Consider the following 26,149-nt stretch of genomic DNA (forward strand, 5'->3'; position numbering starts at 1 on the left):
AAATCTTTTTAAATGTTTTTTTGGCTGTGGGACAGCATTTTTTTTTAAAGTAATTAAATGAATTATTTTTTTTCTTAAAATTTCTTGATTTTTTTTAAATAATAAAAAATAAAATAAATACCTCTGTCATTTTTTGCAGCTGTGCCCATATTACTTCAGCCACGAAAGTTAAATAAAAACTTTTAAAATGACAGCACTTACTATAATAACATTACATCAGTAAATCATCATCGCGTACAACATCAAACGCAACACTTCAGACACACACACGTGCTTTAATGTAGAGGGGTTTCTGCACGCACACGCACACACACTCCACCCACAATCCCCCTCAGTCGCCGCGTTTCACTCAGCATTTACATATAACGCGCTACAGTAAACAAACAAACGCAGAACTGTCGTTCATTTCCGTGAACTGTCCTGTAAAACAAGAAGTCAAAGGTGTCTGCTCCTCCCAAACTTTGCGCACGGGTGCAGCTTTCCTGTTCGCGCAATTACCGAAGCTACTACGGCAAAGGCTTACCTTTTGAATATTAATTAGGCCGTGCTGACGTATGGTTGCTTGTCCTCGTTTAATATTAATAACCTCTGAGTGCGCTGCGGAGTAGGCGACGTCTTTATCTCATTAATATTAAACAGATTACATTGACGTCATGTGTACTTCAAATGCGGAAGGTTTAGCTCATGAATATTAACACGAAGCCTTCGCCATAGTAGGAATAGTAAATTCGCTTCCCGGTCGCGCACGGAGCACCGCCGCCGCCGTGATTACAGCGAAACGGGGGGAAGAACGAGACGAGTTGACTCCAATCACTCTTTCTGACATCAAAGTTACAGCATTTCCCCGTTCCTTCCGTGCGTTTGAGTCATGTGAGGGAGCCTGTAATGTCCACAGAGCAGGATAAAGATTCATTCTCTCTAAAACGAAACCGAGGTAACGTGGATTTTCCGTGTTTTTAAAGGCTTGATTCGGTGTCGGTCGTAATTACCGGAGCGACAGCAGCAGCAGCAGCAGCAGTCTGGCGGCCTTCAGAGGCCTTTGGTAAAGAACAGAAAAGTAGACAGCGACATTTTCAGATACGCGTTTGAAAATAAAATCATGTCAGGCCTCACAGTGAATGCTGTCAGATGAATCACACTTTTTGGGGAGTTTGGGGGAAGTTTGGAGTTGATCAGCAGGCGAGAGAAAATCATATCAAAGTTTATTTATTCAGTGCACTTCAGTAGATCATGCAGTTGGCGTCTAATGTTTATTATGTAACCTTAAAACGCAAAAATCACAGAAGTTGAAGTTTAAATTTACAAGACGGTAAATAAGATAAAAAGAAAACCATAATTCGTGTAGATGAATGTATAAATGCAACAAAAACAAATTGCAAAGAGACAGAAATTCAATGTGGACATTTAAATGTTGGTTTAGTGTGTTTGAGATACTTTTATAGTTTTTATTACTAATTTAAATTGAATTTAAACTATTTGTAAATATTTATTATTTTTTATTTCAGTATTAATTTTTGTACATCAAGTTAAACTAGATGAGTAAAGATTGAGAACAAACTTTAAGTTGGCTTGAGAAAGCCTAGCCTGAAAGTTTGAAGCAGTTGTAAAAGTATGAAAGCAGCTAGCATGATTTAACACATTGCTTACATGATTTAACATATTGTTAATATATTTTAGCATAATTAGCTTATTGCTTGTATTTTTATAGGCTGATTACAATGTTGTTAGCATGATTAGCATGTTGTTAGCATAATTTGCAAGTTACTAGAATGTTGTTAGCCTGATTAGCATGTTGATAGCATGTTTCGCACATGATTAGCATGTTTCTAACATGGCTAACGTTACTAGCTTGTTGTTAACATGTTTCTAGCATGATTAGCAAAGTTGCTAGCATGTTTCTAGCATGATTAGCATGTCGTTAGCATGTTTCTGGCATGATTAACTAGTTGCTAACATGTTTCTGGCATGATTAGCGAGTTATTAGCATGATTAGCATGTTGCTAGCATGTTTCTAACATGATTAGCAAGTTACTAACATGTTAGCATGTTTCTAGTATGATTAGCATGCAACTAGCACGTTGCTAGCATGATTAGCACGTTACTAGCATGTTGTTAGCATTTTTCTAGTATGATTAGCATGTAACTAGCACATTGCTAGCATGATTACCAAGTTACTAGCATGTTGTTATCATGATTAGCATGCTACTAGCATGCTACCAGCATGTTGCTAACATGATTAGCAAGTTACTAGCATGCTGCAAGCTCATTAGCATGTTGTTAGCATGTTTCTAACATGATTAGCATGTTACTAGCATGATTAGCATGTTACTAGCATGTTTAACATGATTAGCAAGTTACTAGCATGCTGCAAGCTGATTAACATGTTGTTAGCATGTTTTTCTAACATGATTAGCATGTTACTAGCATTTTGTTAACATGTTTCTAACATAATTAGCATGTTGTTAGCATGATTAGTATGTTGCTAGCATGTTTCTATCATGAATAGCATGTTACTAACATGTTGCTAACATGATTAGCAAGTTACTAGCATGCTGCAAGCTGATTAGCATGTTGTTAGCATGTTTCTAACATGATTAGCATGTTACTAGCATTTTGTTAGCATGTTAGCATGTTGTTACCATGATTAGCATGTTACTAGCATGTTGCTAGCATGTTTCTATCATGATTAGCAAGTTTTTAACATGTTGTTAGCATGATTAGCATGTTACTAGAATTTTGTTAGCATGTTTCTAACATGATTAGCATGTTACTTGCATGTTGTTAGCATGATTAGCAAATTACTAGCATGCTCTAGGAGGAGGTAGAAACTGAAATTTGGCTCAGAATAATAATTTTCTTAAATAGTAGATCAGTAAGTTGGCTTTCTCAAGCCAACTTAACTACATGAAAATTAGAATTTTTTTATATGGTTTATTATGGATTATTTTCTGAAAATGTCATCTGGGTAATTCCATGTCAACCAGAGGTCCCCGGTTCAAATTTTTGATTTTGATAATATTTTTAACAACTTTGACTGGTATGATCAATGCAGTTGTCTTGACAGAAAGAAACAAGATGCATCTGTAGTTTTAACACTATTTGTTCTTTAGACATTCCTCTTTAAAAGAAAAAAAGTATCATATTTTTATTTATGCAAACTGACCCACATTTGGTTTTTGTTTTTTTTTAAAACAATTTACTCCTGGAGCCATATTCCAATATCTCTGGAACCGAATCTCATAGGGTGTTAAAAGTAAAAATGGCAAAAAGAAAGTTTGTTAAGACGCAATATCTAAAAGGGCATTAAAATATCTTTAATACTTCTTGAGTTACAGGCATGCAAACTTTGGAGAAAAACTTGAAAAGTGCTGTTTTCCCATTTTTGAATGGTCACCGTTGGCACATGATGCAACAAAGACTGCTAAAGTCAACAGATTTTACTAATACAACTAGCAATCTCTGTGTAAAAATAAGATAATGATGCTGCCATCTTTATAAAGTTATTTTTACCTCCCTATAACTTAACTCTGAATATGGTTGATTTGACATGGAATGACCCAGCTAATTACTTTTTATAATCCATTGAAACATGCCTGTCTAAATTGTATTTTATTGCTGTAATCTTCTAATGTAATGATTGCACGTTTCAGCATCACTCACTTTAAGACCCAGTGCAATCTAATTTTTGTAGATTTAATGTGTATTATCTTTGAGCTTTATTTATACTAGTACTAGTGTACTACTGTAAGATGACAAAATAAACAGTATGCACCAAAGTCTTACCAAATTATACCAAATTATTGATTACACACTGATGTAATCTAATGTGCTGTAGATATGGTATGTTTTAGATTAGCCAAAGGTGTTTTAGATGATCGTTTTATTTTATTTTAACTCAGTTTGTGATTTTTCCAGGAGGTGAAGGTGGGCTGGATATTTTAGGAGGTCCTGGGCTGCTGCTGGGAAGCCCTGAGAAAAAGAGACGCAAGTCGAGCACACAGGTACTGAATATAACTTTGTTTTTCTCCTTAGAGATTTCGACTTGAACCGCAGTGTTAACCACATTTGATTGCAAATCATTTGCATTAGAAACAAAAGCACAAAAGTATTAACTAAATATTGTTCATTTTAAGTTTAAATAACATATTATTGAAAAATTGCACTACAGTTCAAAAATTTGGGGTCAGTAAGAATTATTTTAAAAAGAAGGCAATGCTTTTATTCATCAAGGGTGTGCTTAAATGATTAAAAGTGACAGTAACAACATTTACAATGTTGCAGAAGATTTCTATTTTGAAAAAAAGTATACAAACTACATATACCTCTTTCAACTTTAATAAGAATCATAAATGTTTCTTGAGAAGCAAACAGCATATTAAAATGATTTTTGAAGGATCATGTGACACTGAAGACTGGAGTAATGATGCTGAAAATTCAGCTTTGATCACAGAAATAAATTACATTTTAACAGATATTCACATAGAAAACAGCTATTTTAAATCACAATAATATTTCACATTTTTACAGTATTTTTAACAAATAAATATATATTTTTTTAATCAAATAAATAAGGGACTTCTTTTAAAAACATAAAAAAATCTTGCCAACCTCAAACATTTGAACAGTGCAGTAGCTTTTTGTTCTGTTTCTGTGTGTCTAGAAGAAAAGAAAGACATGTCACTAAATATGGAGAATATGCTCTTTTCAGTTGCATCATAGATTGAAAAAGCGTTTCTTTTTCAACAGGCGCCGTCCTTCTCTCCTTTGTCTGAATATGCGCCCCCTCCAAACCCGAGTGCGGATCACTTAATAGCCTCCAACCCTTTCGATGACAATTACAACTCGCCGTCCCTGAAGCCGCTTCCTCCTGCCAACCCTTATTTTGGCCACTCGCACTACCCGGGGTTTAGCGGCTATGGGCCGCCTAGGATGCCGCCCAGGATGCCTTCTCCATACGGTGCTCCTTACCAAATGCGAAACCAGCCCCATCCTTTTTCTCCAAATTCCATGGGCTACAACCGGCCGCCGGGATTTAACTACGGCCATCCCGAAAGCCCAAATTACGGGCCGCCGTTTGCCGGCGGCAGCAACAATATTATGCACTTCAGACCAAGTCCAGGAGAGCACCCCTGTCTGAACCAAAGTAGTCCAGGTGGTCCGGTTTTCGGTCCAGAGGGAAATCCAGCCCGGGATGTGAGCCCGAATCTCTCTCAGCACCAGAATAACTTCAGGCAGTCCAGCACGCCAACGCCCAAACAGGACCTGAGTGAAGCCGTGAACAAAAGCTCCATGCAAAACCAGAACTGTGAAGAAAACAAGACTCAGGACAACACAGCAGAGCTGAAGGCAAAAAGCGGAGCGGAAAAGCTCAACGGCGTCCTTCACCTCAGCAACGAAGCCTTGAAGAAGTCACCACGACCCGCAGACGCCCGCAGGGGCAGCAGTCACAATAATAATAAAGTTCTGAACAGAAGGAGCACGTCCTCCTCGTCCGAGCCCGTCTACCCGTGCGGCATATGCCTGAACGAAGTGAACGATGACCAAGAGGCCATTCTGTGCGAGGCCTCGTGTCAGAAATGGTTCCATAGAGTTTGCACAGGAATGACCGAGACGGCGTACAATCTGCTAACGGCCGAGACGTCTGCGGTTTGGGGTTGCGACGCTTGCATGGAGGACAAAGGAGCGCAGCTGCTCAAGACAAGAGAGGCGTCGGGACGCCGTCCGGTACCGGCGATGGACAATCATGAGACTCACTGTCGTCAAAGTCCCAATCGATTGTTTGAACTTCCAAAGTTCTGCTGGCTCCTTTTGTTTCTACTCACCCAGAATGCTTTTATAATGTTAAAGATAATAAAATATTTACTGTTTTTTTAGCGAATCACAAAAGGAGAAAGTCTTAGGGGTTTGGGACAAGGTGATGGTGAGTGAGTGATTTGAAATTATTTTCAAAATGTTTGGGGTTGGTAAGATTTTAAAATATTATTGTAATATAATTATTATTATCTTTATTCTCTCCAATACAACTGCGTTTTAGTGCCATGTTAAAAAAAAAAAAAAAAAACTAAGATTACGAGATTAAAGTCGTAATTCTCTCTGTTTTATCACAAAATACAAATTATAAATGTTTCAAATTTATTTTATTTCAAGTTTATAGACCATTTCGCTAGATGTAAACATACTGGTCCCGATGCACTTCCTGTTTATTTTTTTTTTTTTTTTTTACTTTACACAAACATCACAAAAAATACAACCAACATAACATTTGACTGGATGAAAATGTTACATTAGCACCTTTAAGATGTATTTGTATATGTGAAATAAAAAATAAAAAAAAAACAGGAAGCGCTTCTGGACCAGTGTTGTTTACATCTAGCGAAATGGTCTATAGCAAGAAATAAAAGTGAAGGAACATCAGTAGGCATGGAAAAAAAAAAACAGTATAGCTTTAATGAAACAAATGTCTCATTGTAATCAGAAAGATGATTGACTCGCATGCTGCTTAAACTGAAGCGAATACAGCGATCTGTCATGCCACATTAAAGGGCATGAAAAACACATTATTGTAAGACATATTGTTTGTATTTCACTATAAAACTGACAGAATTTGAAAGCTGAGACTTTGTAATATCTCCGGGTGCTCTCAATGTGCATGCACAATAGGTTAGAATATACTCTCAAAATATTATAACTTTAATCTCGTAATTGCTATGAATGAATCCTCGTAATTTTAACTTTTTCAAAACATTTAGACTTTCTCAAAACATTTTGACTTTCTTCTCTTAGTATTTCGACTTTATTTTAGAAATATTTCAAGTTTATTCTAATAATATTTCGACTATTCTCGTAATTTCGACTTTATTCTCAAAATATTACGACTATTCTCATAGTATTTCGACTTTTTTCTTGTAATATTTCAACTTTATTCACGACATTTAGACTTTATTCTTGTAATTTCAACTTTATTCTTGAAATATTTAAACTTTATTCTTGTAATTTTTACCTAATTCTCAAAATATTTATTCTGGTAGTATTTCGACTTAATTCTCTTAATATTTCGATTTTATTCTCGTAACTTCGACTTTATTCTCTAAATATTGTGACTTTATCCTCATAATATTTCAACTTTATTCTCGTAACTTCGACTTTATTCTTGAAATATTATGACTTTATTCTCATAATACAGTATTTCAACTTTATTCTCGTAATATTTTGACTTTATTGTAATATATCAACTTTATTCTCATAACTTTGACTTTATTCTCCAACAATTATGACCTTATTCTCATAATATTTCGACTTTATTATTGTAACTGACTTTATGCTCAAAATATTTTGATTTTATTCTTGGAATTTCGACGTTATTCTCGAAAAATTATCACTTTAATCTCTTAAATCATAGATTTTTTTTTTTTTTTAACATGGCACTAAAATGGCGTTGTACACCAAGGCTACATTTATTTGATCAAAAATACAGTAAAATTGTGAAAAATTTTTGCAATTTAAAACAACAGTTTTCTTTGTGAATATCTGTTAAAATGTAATTTATTCCAGTGATCAAAGCTGAATTTTCAGCATCATTACTCCAGTCTTCAGTGTCACATGATCCTTCAGAAATCATTCTAATATGCTGATTTGCTGCTCAAGAAACATTTCTGATGTTAAAAACAATTGTGCTGCACAATATTTTTGTGGAAACTGTGATGCATTTTAATTTTCAGGATTCTTTGATGAATAGAAAGTTCAAAAGAACAGCATTTATTTGAAATATAAATCTTTTGAAACATTATAAACGTCTTTACTGTCGCTTTTGAGTAATTTAATGCATCCTGCCTGATTAAAAGTTTTAATTTCTTTCAAAAGAAAAAAAATCTTACTGTCCCCAAACTTTTGAACAGCAGTGTATTTGTTTTTGGGTTAATTACTTCTTGTGTAGATCTCTAATACAATGCAAATTTTCGCAAATTTCATCTGTCCTTCAGAACCAGTGATTTCTTTACATCATGTGTTTATTTAGAAGTGGCTGGTCGGGTTGGATATCCTGCTTTGGTTCACTTTAATTGTTTTATGAAACAGCAGCCACTTAATATCTGTGATTTTACTCATGATGGGTTTTTATTAATTCTTACGTTACAGCTGTAAGTCTAACAGTCAGTATCCAGGTTTCAGAGTAACTCAAAAACACAAGCTCTTCATTTTCCTTATCCAAAATGGTGTCTGTCAAATTAGCAATAAAAACTGCTCTGAAACCTTTACAAACATTCAGCTAATTTAATAGTTCATATGACAGGGCCTTTTCCAATGAATGTAGCTGTAGAATATTTACTGTAGCGTATTTTCTGATGAGTATCAGACATCATGTGTCTTGTGTAACTGTTGAGGGTACTAGCAGCATGTAGTTTAGTCCTAGTGAGCAATTTTCCTGGATGTGCTGTATTGCATTTTGTTCCTTCTCATTATACTTTTTTTAATCAGCTTGGCTCGTTGATTGCTTTATGATCAAATGAAGTGAAAATCTTGAATTAACAGAGCCAGAGAACAAGTTGGATGCACTTGATACTTTTGTAAGTTTTGTTATCTGACAGCTTTCTTTACTGGGTGGATGTGAGATTATATTTTTTGGCCAAGATTGAGGAGGTTTGTTACTTGAAGGCCTTATTTCCGGGTATGATGCATGAAAGAGCACAAACAGTATATTTATGGAGTCAAAAACACTTTGTGCATCAGCCCTTTTAACCATTTGTCTCCTAAAATTAATTTGTTTTATGCCTTAATGTTCATGGATGAATCTCACAAAATCTTAAAAAAAAAAAAGTGCAGGTCATATCTCACTTCAAAGAAATGAATTTAAATTAAATAAAAAAATAACAAATTAAGTAAGTATTTCCTATAGAAAATAAACATTGTAATTGAATTAATTTTAATTAATAAAAAATAACAAAACACCATTGATAATAATAATAATTATTATTAAAAAAAATAAATAAAAAATACCTGAACATGTTTTTGTTAGATTCACCCATATATCATCTCAAATGCATTACTTTAATTTTTTTTTCTCTTAGAATTTTTTTTTTTTTAAATCCACATTAAAATCAGAGAATGTCGTCTTCCATTGAGCTGGGAAACATTGTGGCATCGTGAATGTAAACTTCATGTCTTGCTCTCTGCCTTTTGATTTTCCAGATGTTTCCACACAAATATACTTGAGTGTTTACTCACCGTATTCTTTTATATAACAGTGCCAATCACAAAACTCACTGATCTTGTTTCATTTGTTAAGCAAGATCGTGTAAACAATCGTAGTGTATTTCCCTACCATTTATTAAAAAAAGCACTTGTTGTGACAAACTCATGACAATGTTCATGTTAGTAATAATGCGTCTGAAGGACAAAATAATGTAGGAGCAATTATTGTATAATTGGCCACATTAGACTGTTGACCCCTGGTGCCTTACATGTGTTTTTATTTTTAAAAAAGATATTTAGATCTGAAGCTGATGGCATTGTGTATTGAATCACTTACACGCTTATCAATATGAGGTGAGAATAATTGTGCAACTAATTTTATAACAGGACAATGAATGTACGGAGCCAATAAACTGTAAATAACGAACAATATGAAGTGAATAAATTTGTTTAATCCTCGCAACCGAGCTGGTACAGCGCATACAGTTTACTGAATGTAAATTAAGGTTGTCTTGTGTGATGTAACTCATATTTCTCTGTGAAAACGAGTCTTGTTTAATAGAGAAACCTCGGCAAAGCCATAATTCAGATGTATTATTCAGCTGTTTCAGTCTCACTTCGAATCGCGTTTAAATAAAACTGATTTTAAAAAGACATTTTTCTGTGTGACGTCAGTTAATTTTTGCACAGCTCTGAATTGTTTCATATGAAATAATGTTAACATCTCTGCCGATAACATTATTAAGTTGGCTTGAGAAAGTCAACGTACTGATCTGCTATTTAAGATTATTCTTCTTCTTCTTCTGAGCCAAATTTCGGTATCTATCTCCTCCTAGAGCTTTCAAGCTAGAACCACCAAACTCGGTCCAGACCTTCAGGCTGGTCTGACTCGGAGTGCTGTATCTTTTCAGACTGATCCAGCTTACGGTTTTCATAAACCAGACTATCAGAACCACCAAAAATCCCATAGATTTACATTGACGGAATGTTCAAATGAGCAACACTCTTCAAACTCCCAGAATCCCTTGAGGCTCAATCAAGCTTCCCTTCTATGTACTATTTCTAATCCATTTACACTAATTTAAGCTTCCAATCCAATATTTCTAATATTTCTAATCTATCTAAATCATGCTAGCAACATGCCAGCAACATGCTAGCAACATGCTAATCATGCTAACATCATGCTAATAACTTGCTAATCATGCTAGAAACATGCTATCAACTTGCTAAGCATGCTAGAAACATGCTAGCCGCTTTGCTAATCATGCTAGAAACATGTCAGCAATTGCTAATCATGCCAGGAACATGCTTGCAACTTTGCTAATCATGCTAGAAACATGTTAGCAATTGCTAATCATGCCAGGAACATGCTTGCAACTTTGCTAATTATGCTAGTAACATGCTAATCTAGAAACATGTTAGCAACATGTTAATCATGGTAACATCATGCTAATAACTTGCTAATCATGCTAGAAACATGCTAGCAACATGCTAATCATGCTAGAAACATGCTAACAACATGCCAATCATGCTAGAAACATGCTAGCAACTTGCTAATCATGTTAGAAACATCCTAACAACATGCTAATCATGCTAGAAACATGCTAGCAACTTGTTAATCATGCTAGAAACATGCTAGCAACTTGCTAATCATGTTAGAAACATGTTAGCAACATGCTAATCATGCTAGAAACATGCTAGCAACATGTTAGCAACTTGCTAATCATGCTAGAAGCATGCTAGTAGCTTTGCTAATCATGTTAGAAACATGCTAGCAAATTGCTAATCATGCCAGGAACATGCTTGCAACTTTGGTAATTATGTTAGCAACATGTTAATCATGGTAACATCATGCTAATAACTTGCTAATCATGCTAGAAACATGCTAACAACATGCCAATCATGCTAGAAACATCCTAACAACATGAAACATGCTAGAAACATGTTAACAACTTGCTAATCAACATTAGAAACATGTTAGCAACATGCTAATCATGCTAGAAACATGAAACTAGCAACATGTTAGCTTGCTAATCATGTTAGAAAATCATCTTAATCATGCTAAAAGCATAGCAACTAATCATGTTAATCAGAAACATGCTAATCATGTTGCTAATCATGTTAGAACACTAATAATGCTAATCATAGAAAAATTGCTAATCATGCCAGGAACATGCTTGCAACTTTGGTAATTATGTTAGTAACATGTTAATCTAGAAACATGTTAGCAACATGCTAATCATGCTAGAAACATGCTAGCAACTTGCTAATCATGCTAGAAACATGCTAGCAACTTGCTAATCATGTTAGAAACATCCTAACAACATGCTAATAATGTTAGAAACATGTTAGCAAACATGCTAATCATGTTAACATCATGCTAATAACTTGTTAATCATGCTAGAAACATGCTACCAACTTGCTAAGCATGCTAGAAACATGCTAACAACATGCTAATCATGCCAGGAACATGCTTGCAACTTTGCTAATTATGCTAGTAACATGCTAATCATGCTAGAAACATGATAATAAGCATGCTAATAATTCTATAAGCATGCTAACAACATGATAGATAGATAGATAGATAGATAGATAGATAGATAGATAGATGAGTTTGAATGGATTATAAATACAGTACATAGAAGGGAAGTTTGACTGAGTCTCAAAGAATTCTGGGAGTTTTGACAGTTGGAATTTGAAAAGTGTTGCTCATTTGAACATTCCGTCAATGTAAGTCTATGGGATTTTTCCCAGTTTTAAACGTCATTTTTAGGAAAATCGTAAGTCCGAACAGTTAGAAAAGATACAGCAACTAACTTCAGATCAGTCTGAAGATCTGGGCTGAGTTTGGAGTTTGTAGAGTTAAAGCTCTAGGAGGAGTTAGTGTCGACAGATTTAGTCTCAGAAGAAAATACTATATAAGTAAGTTGGTTTTCTCAAGCCAACTTCATTACATAATTCATTACATTTTAATACTTATTTATTTAATATATGATGATGTAGGATGAAGTTTGATTTTGGCGAGAGAAAATTTGACGGGAGAGCGACTAGTTGAAACCGGAAATGGCAGACGGCTATCCAACGCTCCGCCCCTTAGCAACCGCCGTCTTGTTGTAGCAACCAGTGTTTACGTTTCCCTCAGGAGAGTCAGTGATGCCGCTGATAGTCAGAGATCACACATGGACACAAAACCAAAACACAGTTTACATCAGCGTCCCTTTAAAAGGAGTGAAAACCGCGAACGTCCATGTCATCTGTACAGACGAGTATCTGAAGGTCAGATTTAAAACATAAAATGCGAAACTTTATGTGTGTAACCGGAGAAGCACACGACGGTTTGTTGTACTTGGTATGTGTTTTGGTTGTGTAGGTGAGTTTCCCCCCGTTTCTGTTCGAGGTTTTCTTATTTGGGCCAATAAATGAAGAGAAAAGTGAAGCCAAGATTGGAAACGGAGTTGCAGTTTTCACCCTGCAGAAGAGGAGAGATGAATTATGGGAGCAGCTCTTTACAAACATTGGTAGGAGACCTTATTCTTCCACAACACAGAAATGTATTAAAGATGTTATTAAAAACCTTTATATCTTTTTATTTCAAAGATAAAGACAAACAGAAGCAGATTCGAGAACAGGCAATTCTCAAAGTGCAGGAGAAAGAAGCAGAAAAGTCTAAAGCCAAAGCCGCCAGGATTCAACAGGAGAAGAAATATGCGCTGGAAACCATGATGAAGGTCTAAATGTGTTTTTCGTCTCACATTTGCTGCTTTCACAGAGTCAGAATGGATATTGTCCATTGTTTTTACTTTTATCTTTATGCAGAATATAAGAAATTATGCTTTGCATAAAGAAAATTAAGCTTATTTGCATATGTATTTACCCATTATGATGATTCCTATTAAATTCCCATAACTATAATCTTGTTGAAAACAGCTATAATTATTTTACTTTTTATTAAATTGGTATAAATTAAAAACAGTCAAATTTTGAAATATTTTTACTATTTAAAATAACTGTTTTCTATTTGAATATAATTTAAAATATCATTTATTCCTGTGATTTTAAAGCTGAATTTTTAGCACCATTACTCCAGTCACATGATCCTTCAGAAACCATTCTAATATTCTGATTTGCTGTTTAAAAAACATGTATTATTATTATGTTAAAAACAGCTGATTAGAATTTTTGGGGGGGTTTCTTTGATAAATAAAAAGTTTAGAAGACCAGCATGTATCTGAAACAGAAATCTTTTGTAACATTATAAATGTAAATCATCACTTTTGATCAATTTAAAGCATCCTTGCTAAATAAAAACATTAATTTCTATAATTTCTTTCCCCAAAAAATATACTAACTACAACAAATTAATTTTACTTATTAATTTTATTAATAAAAAGCTTTTTATTTCAAATAAATGCTGATATTTGGATCTTTCTATTCATTAAAGAATCCTGAAAAAATGTACTCAGTTGTTTTAAATGTTGATAATAATAATAATAAATGTTTCTTAAACAGCAAATCAGCATATTAGAATGATTTCTGAAAAGAGTAATGATGCTGAAAATTCAGCTTTGAAATCACAGAAATAAATTACATTTTAAAATATATTCAAATAGAAAACTGTTATTCTAAATAGTAAAAATATTTCAGATTTTTACTGTTTTTTTGCTGTACTTTGGGTCAAATAAATGCAGGCTTGGTGAGCTGAAAAGTCTTACTGTTCAAAAACTTTTGCCTCGTAGTGTATAAATCATTGGTTTGCTATACTTTATTTTTAATCTACCTGTTTTTGAATCAATGCACAGGACAGTTTTGGCTATATATGCATAATGATTTCTCATTTAAACGTTAGTTTATTGTTGAATTCTCTGCCTGTGTTTAGCTTGAGAATGAGGAGCGGGACAGGATTCAGAAGATGAAGAATGAAGAGTGTGCGAGAGCCACGGCAGAGATGGATTTCTGGAGAGAAACGCAGAGAAAAACAGCAGAAGAAAATGAGAACCAGCAGAAACTGCGGGGGACCGGCATACTCGACAACCAGCCAGTTTGTCAGAAAACAGAGTGTGCAAACGCTACACCTGCAGTCACGGTATTGCACAATACTGGCAATACTACATCTGGTAAACATACTTTAATTTTCAGCTGCGTAGCAGATCTAATGTTACGCTGTTCTTCTCAAGCATTGTCATGATGCTGAACTGTTTGTTTTTTTAATACCATGAAGCAGTCAAAATATGTAACATTTAGTTCCCATACTTTCTTGCTAGGTCAGATAAGCAAAAAACAGAAACCAAAAGATCTGCCTGCTCCCAGATCAGCTGGTTGCATTAAGATCAACTTCACTCCACGAGTGTTTCCCACTGCACTCAGAGAGTCTCGCATCCCAGAGGAGGAAGAGGTCAGATCTGCTTTAAAAATGATAGATTACCAGTAAATCGTTGTGTAATGTTGAGGATCATACTCATATCGTGTCTGTGTGTTTGTGTGAGCAGTGGCTGAAGAAGCAGGCGGAGGCCAGGAGAGCAGTGGACACAGATCTGGCCGAACTAGACGACCTGAAAGAGGAAGAAAGAAACCCAGACTGGCTGAAAGAGAAGGGCGAGTGAGTTTGACGAGTCACACGTTTAGCAAGAACCATGCAAGAACAAACAGTCATATTTTTGGAGGAATAAAGAACAACATATGTGACCCTGGACCACAAAACCAGTCATAAGGGTCAATTTTTTTAACTGAAATGTCTAAATCACCTGAAAGCTGGTAGGACAATATTTGGCTGAGATACAACTATTTGAAAATCTGGAGGGTGAGGGTGCAAAAAAATCTAAATATTGAGAAAATCACCTTTAAAGTTGTCCAAATGAAGTTCTTAGCAATGCATATGACTAATCAAAAATTAAGTTTTGATATATTTACAGTAGGAAATGTACAAAATGTCTTCATGGAACATGATCTTTACTTAATATCCTAATGATTTTTGGCATAAAAGAAAAATTGATCATTTTAAACAATACAATGTATTTTTGGCTGTTGCTACAAAAATACTATTAAATTGGTGACTTAAAATTACTGTTTTCTATTTAAATATATTTTAAAATGCTAACCAGCTAATCACGTTAGCAACATGCTAGTAACTTGCTGATCATGTTAGATTCTTGCTAATAACTTGCTAATCATGCTAGTAACATGCTAACAACATGTTAATCATGTTAACAACATGTTAGTAACATGCTAATTATGCTAAAAAATGCTAGTACCATGTTAATCATGCTAGTAACTTACTAATCATACTAAAAACATGCTAGTAACATGCTAGCAACATGTTAGTCATGTTAAGAACATGATAGTAACATGCTAATCATGTTAGTAACATGCTAACAATATGTTAATTGTGTTAACAACATGCTAGTAACATGCTAATCATGCTAAAACGTGCTAGTAACATGTTAATCATGCTAGTAACTTACTAATCATACTAAAAACATGCTAGCAACATGTTAGTCATGTTAACAACATGCTAGTAACATACTAATCATGCTAGTAACACGCTAACAACATGTTAATCCTGTTAACAACATGCTAGTAACATGCTAATAATGCTAAAACATGCTAGTAACATGTTAATCATGCTAGTAACTTACTAATCATACTAAAAACATGGTAGTAACATGCTAGCAACATGTTAGTCATGTTAACAACATGCTAGTAACATGCTAATTATGCTAAAACATGCAAGTAACATGTTAATCATGCTAGTAACTTACTAATCATACTAAAAACATGCTAGTAACATGCTAGCAACATGTTAGTCATGTTAACAACATGATAGTAACATGCTAATCATGCTAGTAACACGCTAACAACATGTTAATCGTGTTAACACCATGCTAGTAACATGCTGATCATGTTAAAACGTGCTAGTAACATGTTAATCATGCTAGTAACTTACTAATCATACTAAAAACATGCTAGTAACATGCTAGCAACATGTTAGTCATGTTAACAACATGATAGTAACATGCTAATCATGCTAGTAACACGCTAACAACATGTTAATCGTGTTAACAACATGCTAGTAACATGCTAATCATGCTAAAACGTGCTAGTAACATGTTAATCATGCTAGAAACATGTCAGTAATATGCTAATCATGCTAGAAACAAGTTATTAAGATGCTAATCATGCTAGCATCATGTTAGTAACTTCCTAATCGTGCTAACAACATGCTAATCATGCTAGAAATATGCTAGCAACATGCTAATTATGTTAACAACATGCTAGTAATATGCTAATCATGCTAGATATATGCTATCAACATGCTAATCATGTTAAAAACATGCTGACAACATTCTAATCAGGCTAGAAACATGCTAGTAACTAGCTAGTCATGCTAACAACATTCTAGTAACTTGCGAATCATGTTAAAACATAGAAATATCCTAGCAACATGCTAATCATGTTAACAACATGTTAGTAATATGCTAATCATGCTAGATATGCTATCAACATGCTAATCATACTAAAAACATGCTAGTAACATGCTAATCATGGTAGAAACATGCTAGTAACTTGCTAACCATGCTAGCAACGTTAGTCATGTTAACAACATGATAGTAATATGCTAATCATGCTAGAAACAAGTTAATAAGATGCTAATCATGCTAGCATCATGCTAGCAACATGCTAATCATGCTAACAACATTGTAATCAGCCTATAAAAATACAAGCAATAAGCTAATCATGCTAAAACATGCTAACAGCATGTTAAATCATGTAAGCAATGTGCTAAATCATGCTAGCAACATCAACTTTCATACTTTTACAACTGCTTCAAACTTTCGGGCTAGGCTTTCTCAAGCCAACTTAAAGTTTGTTCTCAAACTTTACTCATTAGTTGGAAACAGAAATCTTTTATAACTATAAATGTCTTTATTGTCACGTTTTGATCAAGTTAATATATCCTTGCTGAATAAAAGCATTAAGTAACACTTAAAAATGTCTGATTGCATTATATAACAAAATTTCAAAGCAAGTGTCAAATATTTGTAATATTTTTAAAGTCAGTATTAAACCTCAAAATCACTTTTTCCCCTTTTCTACAGTAAATTGTTCATGGCAGGAAACTACCAAGCCGCTGTCAACGCCTATAATCTCGCCATAAAACTCAACAGGAAAATCCCGGCTTTATTTTCTAACCGAGCGGCCTGTCATCTCAAACTGAGAAATCTTCACAAAGCCATTGAGGACAGCTCTCAGGTCAGTTTTCAGTGTCCATGTCCTTTATTAAATGTGGAGATGTTTTCTCCATATAGAGAACTGATTCCCTTCACATTAACACACATGAACTTTCCCACAGGCCCTTGAGTTACTGACGCCTGCGGTCGCTGCAAACGCTCCGGGCCGACTGAAGGCTCACGTGAGGCGCGGAACAGCGTTCTGTGAGCTCGAGCTCTATGTGGAAGGTACTGGATCGTTTACAGTCAGTATTCTGCTTCCATGCAAAACACATCAACTTCTGCAGTCATATAAATACAGATTTATCAGTATGGAAATAGTGTGGGTGAAATATATGCACTGAAATCACTGTTATCTCTATTATAAAAATAAAACCTGATATTCTCTTCAGGGTTGGAAAAAAAATATTAAAAATAGACTTCTAGTCAGTTCATGGGTTGGCATTTCAATCGAATTGGCCTCTGTTATGATACACAGAATGTAATTTTTTCTGTTTAAAATGTAAATTTGCCAAAGGCTATTAACACATTTAATTTATGCCATACAGCAGAACAAAAATTTTCTTAATTTTAAAATATGACTAAATGAGTACAAATATTGACATAAAATAAGAATAACTATTGACACTGACATCTTTAAATTAGAGCATTCTGGGTTCTTTGATTGTTTTTCACAATCTAAAAGTTACATTTTAATCAATTTTACATCCTTGCTGCTACAAATATATTTCAAATTCAGGATTTAAATGGGAATGTAAAAGACATTGTGATTTGATTTCTGAATGGCACACAACACTGGTTCGCCTTGTAACTTCCTGAAATACAGGAAGTGTTTCACAACATTAATCTGATGATTTTTTTAGGTCTTACAGACTACCAAGCAGCTCTACGAATTGACCCACACAATGAAGCCCTGCGAGCTGATACAGACAAGATTCGTGAGATCATACAAGGCACAACGTAAAAAGCTTGGATCACGGTTGCACCTGTAATTGATGCAGAAATGTACACGAGCGTACATGAACGTTATGTTTTAACACTGGTTCCTGTTATGAAACCACACAAAAAGACTGGATAAGCTGTAGAAATATTTTATTCATGCTCTTTTTAACAGTATTCATCTTTCCAATAAAATGACATTTGCCTTTTTGAATGGATGTTTATTGCAGCCAGAATCACAATACTGGATATACATTAGTTGCCTTATATAATTGCAAAACAAGTATAAAAGTACATATAAGTATAAAGGTTAATGATGAATAGAATCATTACTATGGATGCTGAAGTCTGAAGACTCAAACAAGCTGGATAAACATTTTTGAAAGTTTCTTACAGATGCAAACGAGAACATAAAATGATTAACTATAAATGATTAACTGCTGGATATAATAATGAGAATAATAAAAGGAAAATTCATATAATTAAAACAGCCATCCCATCTAACAGGAAAAGGAATAATGTCATCATTAATATTGTTCAGCCTATTTGTTTAATGGTTTAGGGCTGCCATCCTCATTATATATCTGGGCAGTAATCCAGTTTATAACGTCCTTGTCACGTTGATGTAGATCCTCAGGTTCAGATCTTGTCCCATGTAGCATCTTCCAGTCACCCCACTCCATTCTCCTCGCTCTTGAAATCACCACCAAAATTGCCTTTTTAGAAACACCATGGAATTCCCCAGTTGGAGGAATATGTGTTTCACAGCTGAATCCATAATCATTCCATCTGTCCCCATTTATATAAAAACCAACATTACTAAGAGTTGTTTTAACTGGATCACTTTCAAGGAACAACTTATATGCCAACTCCCACCACCCTTCACCCACGTCATCCAGGGTCCCCCAAGTGTTCATCTGTTGAAAAACCGGAAATTAAAATGAGTGTGCTCTACACAGTTTGCATCAGTGTTGTTATTATAAGTCAGTTAGATGGTCTTGTTTAGATACATAAATATAAACGCTTCATATGGGCGATTTTTATCAGTCAAATCATTGTGGATGTAATCATGTACTCTTAAAAGTAAAGGTTCCAGAAGGGGGGCTTGCAGTGAAGCCACAGAAGAACCGCTTTTGTTTCAATACCAACAAATGTTCTGTGAAAGAAGTCTTGTTGCTTCCGGTTCAAGAGGTTTGGATTACTCCGTTAAAGTTGTGGCCGTTTTACTCAGGATGCCTTAAAAGGCAAGTACTGCTCACTTGAAGAGCCAAATGACCTCCAACTCTGTTGAACTAACTGGCATAGTTATGTTTAGCGATAGGGTAAAGCCCAACCCTGTTCCTGGAGATATACCTTCCTGCAGAGTTTAGTTCCAACCCAGATCTAACACACCTGTCTGTAATTATTAAGTGCTCCTTCAGATCCAAATCAGTTGGTTCAGTTGTGTTTGATCAGGGTTGGAGCTGAACTCTGCAGGAAGGTAGATCTCCAGGAACAGGGTTGAGCACCCTTGGGGTAAGGGTTATGCTGTGTTCACGCCATATCGTAATTACCGTAATTTCGCGATGACAACATGTGACGTTCTACTCGGAATTATGCTTTTCTATAGCAACACTATCAATTAGTGATGGGTCGTTCTTGAACGATTCGTTCATTTTGAACGAATCTTTAATGTGACTCGGGACGAACGAGTCGCCTCGGGGAGTGATTCGTTCAGTCGCGCATGCGCAACATCCTATTAGGTTCTGTACTGGAATTAGTTCACCTGTTTTAGAGTCGTTCGTTCACCTTATGGGGCTGTCACGTGATGAACGAACGACTCAAACCCGAAGACTCAAAAGATGAACTAATCAATTCTCCTTCCGGCTCAGACTGCATAGGTTAACATTACGGGGATGTCACGTGATGAACGAACGACTCAAACCCGAAGACTCAAAAGATGAACTAATCAATTCTCTTTCCGGCTCAGGCTGCGTTGGTTAGCTAATTGGGCTGTCACGTGATGAACGAACGACTCAAACCCGAAAACTTGTCAGATAAGAGGCGAGGTGAGCGAATCATAGACTAAAGACCCAGGTAAACAATGAATGAATCTTTTCTGTTTCTTATAGCATTATAGTTTTGTTTTGTTTGTAGTGTGATCAACGTTTGTGTAAGCAGTAGATGTGTTAGGGAGGTAAAACGTAACATTTTAATTATATTTTGCTAAAATGAACGTAATGAACGAAATGACTCGAAAAAAGATTCGTTCATTTTGCTGAACGAGACTCAAAGGACCGAGTCGGTAAAATGATCCGAACTTCCCATCACTACTATCAATGGCTAAACAAAGCCTACGTTGGTCATGTGGTACAAGTCGTAACTCTCAGAAGACTCCCAGTTCACAAATTGTAATTACAAGTTCTACGAGGACGTTAACGCTTTTTGCAAGTTGGAATCTCGTAATTACGGGAATTCCGATATGGCGTGAACGCACCTTTACTCACGGATCGAGCCCAGTGCATTGTGGGTGCTGAAATTTTCCCACTTTTCACCCCACAGCACTATTTCTGTTTTTGTTTTCCCTCCTTGTCGTGTAGCGGAGATTAAAAAAAAGTTATCTTGCCAGTACCAAATCACCCCTTTAGAAGTTCTTCGTGAAACCATAGATTCCATTAAAGAACCTTAATTTTACAGAGTGTGTGATACTGTGCTAGTTACGCTTAAAAACTTACTGTTTCTATGCGATGTCCTGTGACTTTCTGGAAAAGATAGGGTATGTGGTGATCGTTGATAGACTGCAGCTGCAATGCCTTTAAGACGTTTTTCCTGAACGCGGAAGTCAGTCTGACGTTTAACTGGTAAAGGCTAGAAGAAATAGGATGCAAGGATGCATGTGACGTCACCGTCAGCTGGAGTGAGTGCGGCTCCGCCCACTGAGTGGTAGCATTGGTGTCAGTGTGAATGCTGCGACAGAACACACAAAAACACCTTTAAAACCAGAACGAGCATTGCGATTGACTGTACAAAGAGATTTGACAAGAAACCTGAGGTACAATTTTACAGACTGCTGAAAGCTACTGAAAAAAGAAGCAAATTAATCGCTGCAATTCAAAGAAACAAATGCTGTCCAGACAGTGAAACACGGATTTGCAGTTATTATTTCATATTAATATGTTGAACTGTGCAGTAAAATTATATCCTATATGTTGCATTATAGTATATCGTATTGACAACTCATCAACTAAATATTTCCCTGGTGAAAAAACCAGCATATGCTGGTTAGGTAGGTTTTGATGCTGGTTTAAGCTGGTCCTTTGCTGGTTTATGCTGGTCCTTGACCAGCAACATGACCAGCAAAAAACAGCAAAGGACCAGCTTAAACCAGCATCAAAACCTACCTAACCAGCATTCCAGCATCAAAACATACCTACCAGCATATGCTGTTTTTTTCACCAGGGTTACCATCTTAAATTCTGCATAACTGGATGTTTTTAAATAAACACTGACAAAAACTATATAGGTTTTTCAACTGGACGATGTGACGATATATATAACATTAATATAAGTGATCACCGGGGTTTAGACCAACCTATTTTGTATTTACAACATGAGTTTACAGGCAAATTTGCTTTATTTATTATCCCCGGTGTCAAAATCAGACTCAAATAAGTGTTAGAAAACACGATTCCTGGCTGCATCAATATCCATTGACCGCTGGATATTTGTTAAGTTGTTAGGAACATTATATCAAGTTCAGCAACCTTTAGTTTAAACTGATTCATTTCAGTTAGTTTACGGTCTGAGCTGTATCCCTTCTAGCCACAACCATCCCTTCTAGCAAGTTGTTCGCTTCTAGCCACAACCGAAGAATGCTTTGCATTTCCGGTGTCCAGCGTTTCTAGTCAAATCAGAGCCGTAGAGCCCAACCCTGTTCCTGGAGATCTACTTTCCTGCAGAGTTTAGTTCCAACCCTGATCTAACCCACCTGTCTGTAGTTATTAAGTGCTCCTTCAGATCCTAATTAGTTGGTTCAGTTGTGTTTGATCAGGGTTGGAGCTGAACTCTGCAGGAAGGTAGATCTCCAGGAACAGGGCTGAGCACCTCTGCCGTAGAGAGAGAGCCGTCTTGTAGAGATATGGTATGTAGTTGAGATATGTTTCTGCCAGTACGGATGTACCACGTGTGTCATATACAAGTATTAGTGATACTGCACAAAGTACAGTTGGCAAAGTACAGGCTTTATGGGCTGGTGTGTTTATCCCATGAGATTTTTTAAACAATAGCCTTTAGAATGTGGCCAACATAAAAACTGGTTGATGTCTATATTATTATATATTTGATCAAAATTAACATATGAAAGACGGTTTTTCTAACTACTGTATGTGTTCAGACTGGTTTAGACACCTCAAGCTGAAAACTAAATATTGTCAAGAGTGTGCCGTTCCTGCTGCAGGAACAAAACTTAGTAGAAATCTTCCAATCTGACCAAGCAGCAAATCCACTGATGCAATATTAAATGTTCACCACTAGATGCTACTATTGGACAAGCCATGCATAATTTCATGCTGCTCTCCCTCATCCTGAATCCTCAAGTATCCTTGACAATTTGAAGTTAAAATGTCTTAATGATGGATTTGTTTCTTACAAACATGCAGCTTTTGGCTTCTTAAGATGTTAACTGATGGACTGGAGTGGTGTGGATTAATTGTGGATTATTGTGGTGTTTTTATCAACTGTTTGGACTCTCATTCTGACGGCACCCATTCGCTCCAGAGTATCCACTGGTGAGCAAGTGAAATAATGAGACATTTCTCCAAACCTGATGAAGAAACAAACTCATCAACTGCATGAGGATCAGCTTCACTCCACGAGTGTTTCCCAAAGTGCTGAGAGAGTCTGGTGTCCTGGAGGAGGAAGAGGTCAGATCTGGTTTAAAAATGATAGATTAACACTAAATCGATGTGTAATGTTGAGGATCATATGGATATTGTGTCTGTGAGCAGTGGCGGAAGAAGCAGGCGGAGGCCAGGAGAGCAGTGAACACAGATCTGGCCAAACTGGATGACCTGAGAGAGGAAGAGAAAAACCCAGACTGGTAGAAAGAGAAGGGCAAGTAAGTGACGGGTCACACGTTTAGCGAGAACTATACAAGACCAAACAGTCATATTTTTGAAGGAATAAAGGACAACGTATGTGACCCTGAACCATAAAACCAGTCATAAGGGTCAATTTTTTGAAATTAAGAGTTATGAATAATTTGAAAGCTTAATAAATAAGCTTTCCATTAATGTATGATTTGTTTGGATATTTGGCTGAGATACAACTATTTGAAAATCTGGAATCTGAAGGTGCAAAAAAAAAAATCAAAATATTGAGAAAATCACCTTTAAAGTTGTTCGAATGAAGTTCTTAGCGATGCATATTACTAATCAAAACTTAAATTTTTATATATTTACAGTAGGAAATTTACAAAATATCTTCATGGACCATCATCTTTACTTAATATCCTAATGATTTTTGGCATAAAACAAAAGTCAACCTTTTTTTACCAATACAATGTATTTTTGGCTATTGCTGCAAATATGCAAATATAAACTGGTTTTGTGGTCCAGGGTCACATATTGTTGTTTTCCACCAGTTTATCTGCAGACATTTTGTTGTGTTTTTTCATTTGATCGAAAACACAGTAAAAACAGTGAAATATTATTATGATTTAAAGTAAGTGTTTTCTATTTGAATATATTTTGAAACAATACTTATTCTCACGATCAAACCGAGAATTTTCAGCATCATTACTCCAGTCTTCAGTGTCACATGACCCTTCAGAAATATTCTAATGTGCTGATTTGCTGCTCAAGAAACATTCCTGATTATTATTAACTGCTTCATATTTTTAGTGGAAACTGTGATTAAGTTAAAAATAAAAAATCTTACTTTATAGTGGCCCCACTACAGTATTTGTACACTTAAGTCACTTACAAATGTCTCAGCGGATTATATCACAAAATATCAAAACAAGTGTAAAATATTTCCAGTATTTTAAAGGCAGCATTAAACATCAAAATCACTATTTCTCCTTTTTCAGCAGTAAATTGTTCATGGCAGGAAACTACCAGGCCACTGTCAATGCCTGTAATCTCACCATAATGCTCAACAGGAAGATCCCAGCCACAATACCGGGCATACATAAGTTGCCTTATAACATTGCAGATAAAAACAAAACAAGACCTTGATCTTGAGTTAATGACGAATATAAGTGATTATTGCTATGGACCCAGTTTCCTGTACAATATGCTCAGTCTGAAGGCTCATTTTGAAACAAACAGGATAAACAGATTGGAAAGCATACAATAGTCCTTTATAGATGCAACTGATAATGTAAATGATTAACTGATGAATATAGTAATAAGAATAATAAAGGGAAAAGTCATATGATAAAAACAACCATCCCAGCTAACAGGAAAGTTTTCAGAACTTTGGCTAATATTCAGGCAAGGTTCTTTCGAAGTTACAAACAAATGTTTTTTCAATAGCATTACCAGTAATATTGTTCAGTCTATCTATACAATGGTTTAGGGCTGCCGTCCTCGTTATATATCAGTCCAGTAACCCAATTTATAAGGTACTTGTCACTGCCTCCTAGATCTTTAGGTTCAGAAGAGGCCCGATGTAGCATCTTCCAGTCACCCCACTCCATTCTCCTCGCTCTTGAAATCACCACCAAAATTGCCTTTTTAGAAACACCACAGAATTCCCCAGTTGGAGGAACACGAGTGTTACGGCGGAATCCATAATCATTCCAATTATCGAAGCTTATATAATAGGCGACATGTCTCAGAATCATTGTTATTGGATCACTTTCAAGAAACAACTTGTATGCATTGTCCCACCACTCTTCACCCACTTCATCCAGGTTTTCCCAATCTGACATCTGTTAAAAAAAACAGGAAAAAAACAAAAAAACGATGCTCTTAATAGTTTGCACCGGTGTTACTCTATGTCAGTTATCAAATGTTAAATTGACAAACACTAAATATGCAGAGGGTGACATTGACATATATAAATATAAACTCTAAATAAATCGTTGTGGATGTATCATACACTTAAAAATAAAGGTTTCAAGAGGTGTTTTTTTTTGTGTGCAATGGTGCCACTGAAGAACCATTTTGGGTTTCTCTCAAAAAACTTTTGTGTGTGTGTGTGTGAAGAAAACCTAAAGAACAGTTTTCCTCTATAATGTTGTGCACTGAATGAATGTTAAACCAACTTTGTATTTGTACAATGTTACATATGTCAGTAATATGTGTCCCTGGACCACTAAACCAGTCATAATATTTCTACATCTGAAAGTTGAATAAATAAGTTTTCTATTGATTCATGGTTTGTTAGGATAGAACAATATTTGGCCGAGATACAACTACTTGCAAAAAATATTAAGAAAATCGCCTTTAAAGTTGTCCAGATCAAGTTCTTAGCAATGCATATTACTAGTCAAAAATTAAGTTTTAATATATTTACGGTAGGAAATTAACAAAATATCTTAATGGAACACGATCTTTACTTAATATCCTAATGATTTTTGGCATAAAAGAAAAATCGGTAATTTTGACCCATACAATGTATTTTTAGCTATTGCTAAGATTAAAAAAAAGTAGAGTGTGTGATACTGTGCTAGTTACGGTTAAAAACTTACTGTTTGTATCCAATGTCCCGTTACTTTCTGTAAAAGATATGGTATGCGTTTATCGTTGATAGACAGCTGCTGCAATGTCTTTAAGACAGACAGTTATGTTTTATAAAAAGTTTTATGGGCGGTA

General features: G+C 35.4%; 1 protein-coding gene and 2 long non-coding RNA genes across 6 annotated transcripts; 2 read left to right on the forward strand and 1 right to left on the reverse strand.

Annotated features, from left to right (window-relative positions):
• Positions 1–728: 728 nt before the first annotated feature.
• Positions 729–24,659, forward strand: LOC127180722 (dynein axonemal assembly factor 4). Of its 4 annotated transcripts, XM_051134948.1 has the most exons (10): positions 729–934; positions 3,916–4,001; positions 12,584–12,704; positions 12,784–12,914; positions 14,063–14,300; positions 14,448–14,578; positions 14,673–14,782; positions 17,280–17,433; positions 17,534–17,639; positions 18,275–18,559. In XM_051134948.1, exons 1-10 carry the CDS (start codon positions 886–888, stop codon positions 18,373–18,375), a joined length of 1,227 nt encoding a protein of 408 aa, XP_050990905.1. In that variant the 5' UTR covers positions 729–885; the 3' UTR covers positions 18,376–18,559. The 4 variants fall into 4 exon arrangements, with proteins under 4 accessions (XP_050990905.1, XP_050990903.1, XP_050990906.1 ...); XM_051134947.1 differs by lacking the exons at positions 729–934; positions 3,916–4,001 and adding an exon at positions 11,860–12,462 and having other exon boundaries at positions 12,557–12,704; XM_051134949.1 differs by lacking the exons at positions 729–934; positions 3,916–4,001; positions 17,280–17,433; positions 17,534–17,639; positions 18,275–18,559 and adding exons at positions 11,857–12,462; positions 24,421–24,659 and having other exon boundaries at positions 12,557–12,704.
• LOC127180724 (uncharacterized) lies at positions 18,487–23,288 on the reverse strand. Its single transcript, XR_007829687.1, has 3 exons — positions 23,152–23,288; positions 21,065–21,296; positions 18,487–19,267 (listed from the first exon to the last, which is right to left on the reverse strand). It is a non-coding gene; the product is annotated as an uncharacterized LOC127180724 (long non-coding RNA).
• LOC127180726 (uncharacterized) lies at positions 21,260–23,444 on the forward strand. The gene is made up of 3 exons (XR_007829688.1): positions 21,260–21,381; positions 23,106–23,251; positions 23,336–23,444. It is a non-coding gene; the product is annotated as an uncharacterized LOC127180726 (long non-coding RNA).
• Positions 24,660–26,149: the final 1,490 nt, after the last annotated feature.

Source organism: Labeo rohita, chromosome 18, assembly GCF_022985175.1.
Source record: "Labeo rohita strain BAU-BD-2019 chromosome 18, IGBB_LRoh.1.0, whole genome shotgun sequence".
Taxonomy (NCBI): Eukaryota; Metazoa; Chordata; class Actinopteri; order Cypriniformes; family Cyprinidae; genus Labeo; species Labeo rohita.

Bases quoted from the DNA above. Each gene is read 5' to 3' on its own strand.
- LOC127180722 (XM_051134946.1), top strand. From the start codon at position 886: ATGTCCACAGAGCAGGATAAAGATTCATTCTCTCTAAAACGAAACCGA. The intron at 935-3,915 runs GTAACGTGGATT...TGATTTTTCCAG, and splicing joins CTCTCTAAAACGAAACCGAG to GAGGTGAAGGTGGGCTGGAT. The intron at 4,002-4,746 runs GTACTGAATATA...CTTTTTCAACAG, and splicing joins GACGCAAGTCGAGCACACAG to GCGCCGTCCTTCTCTCCTTT.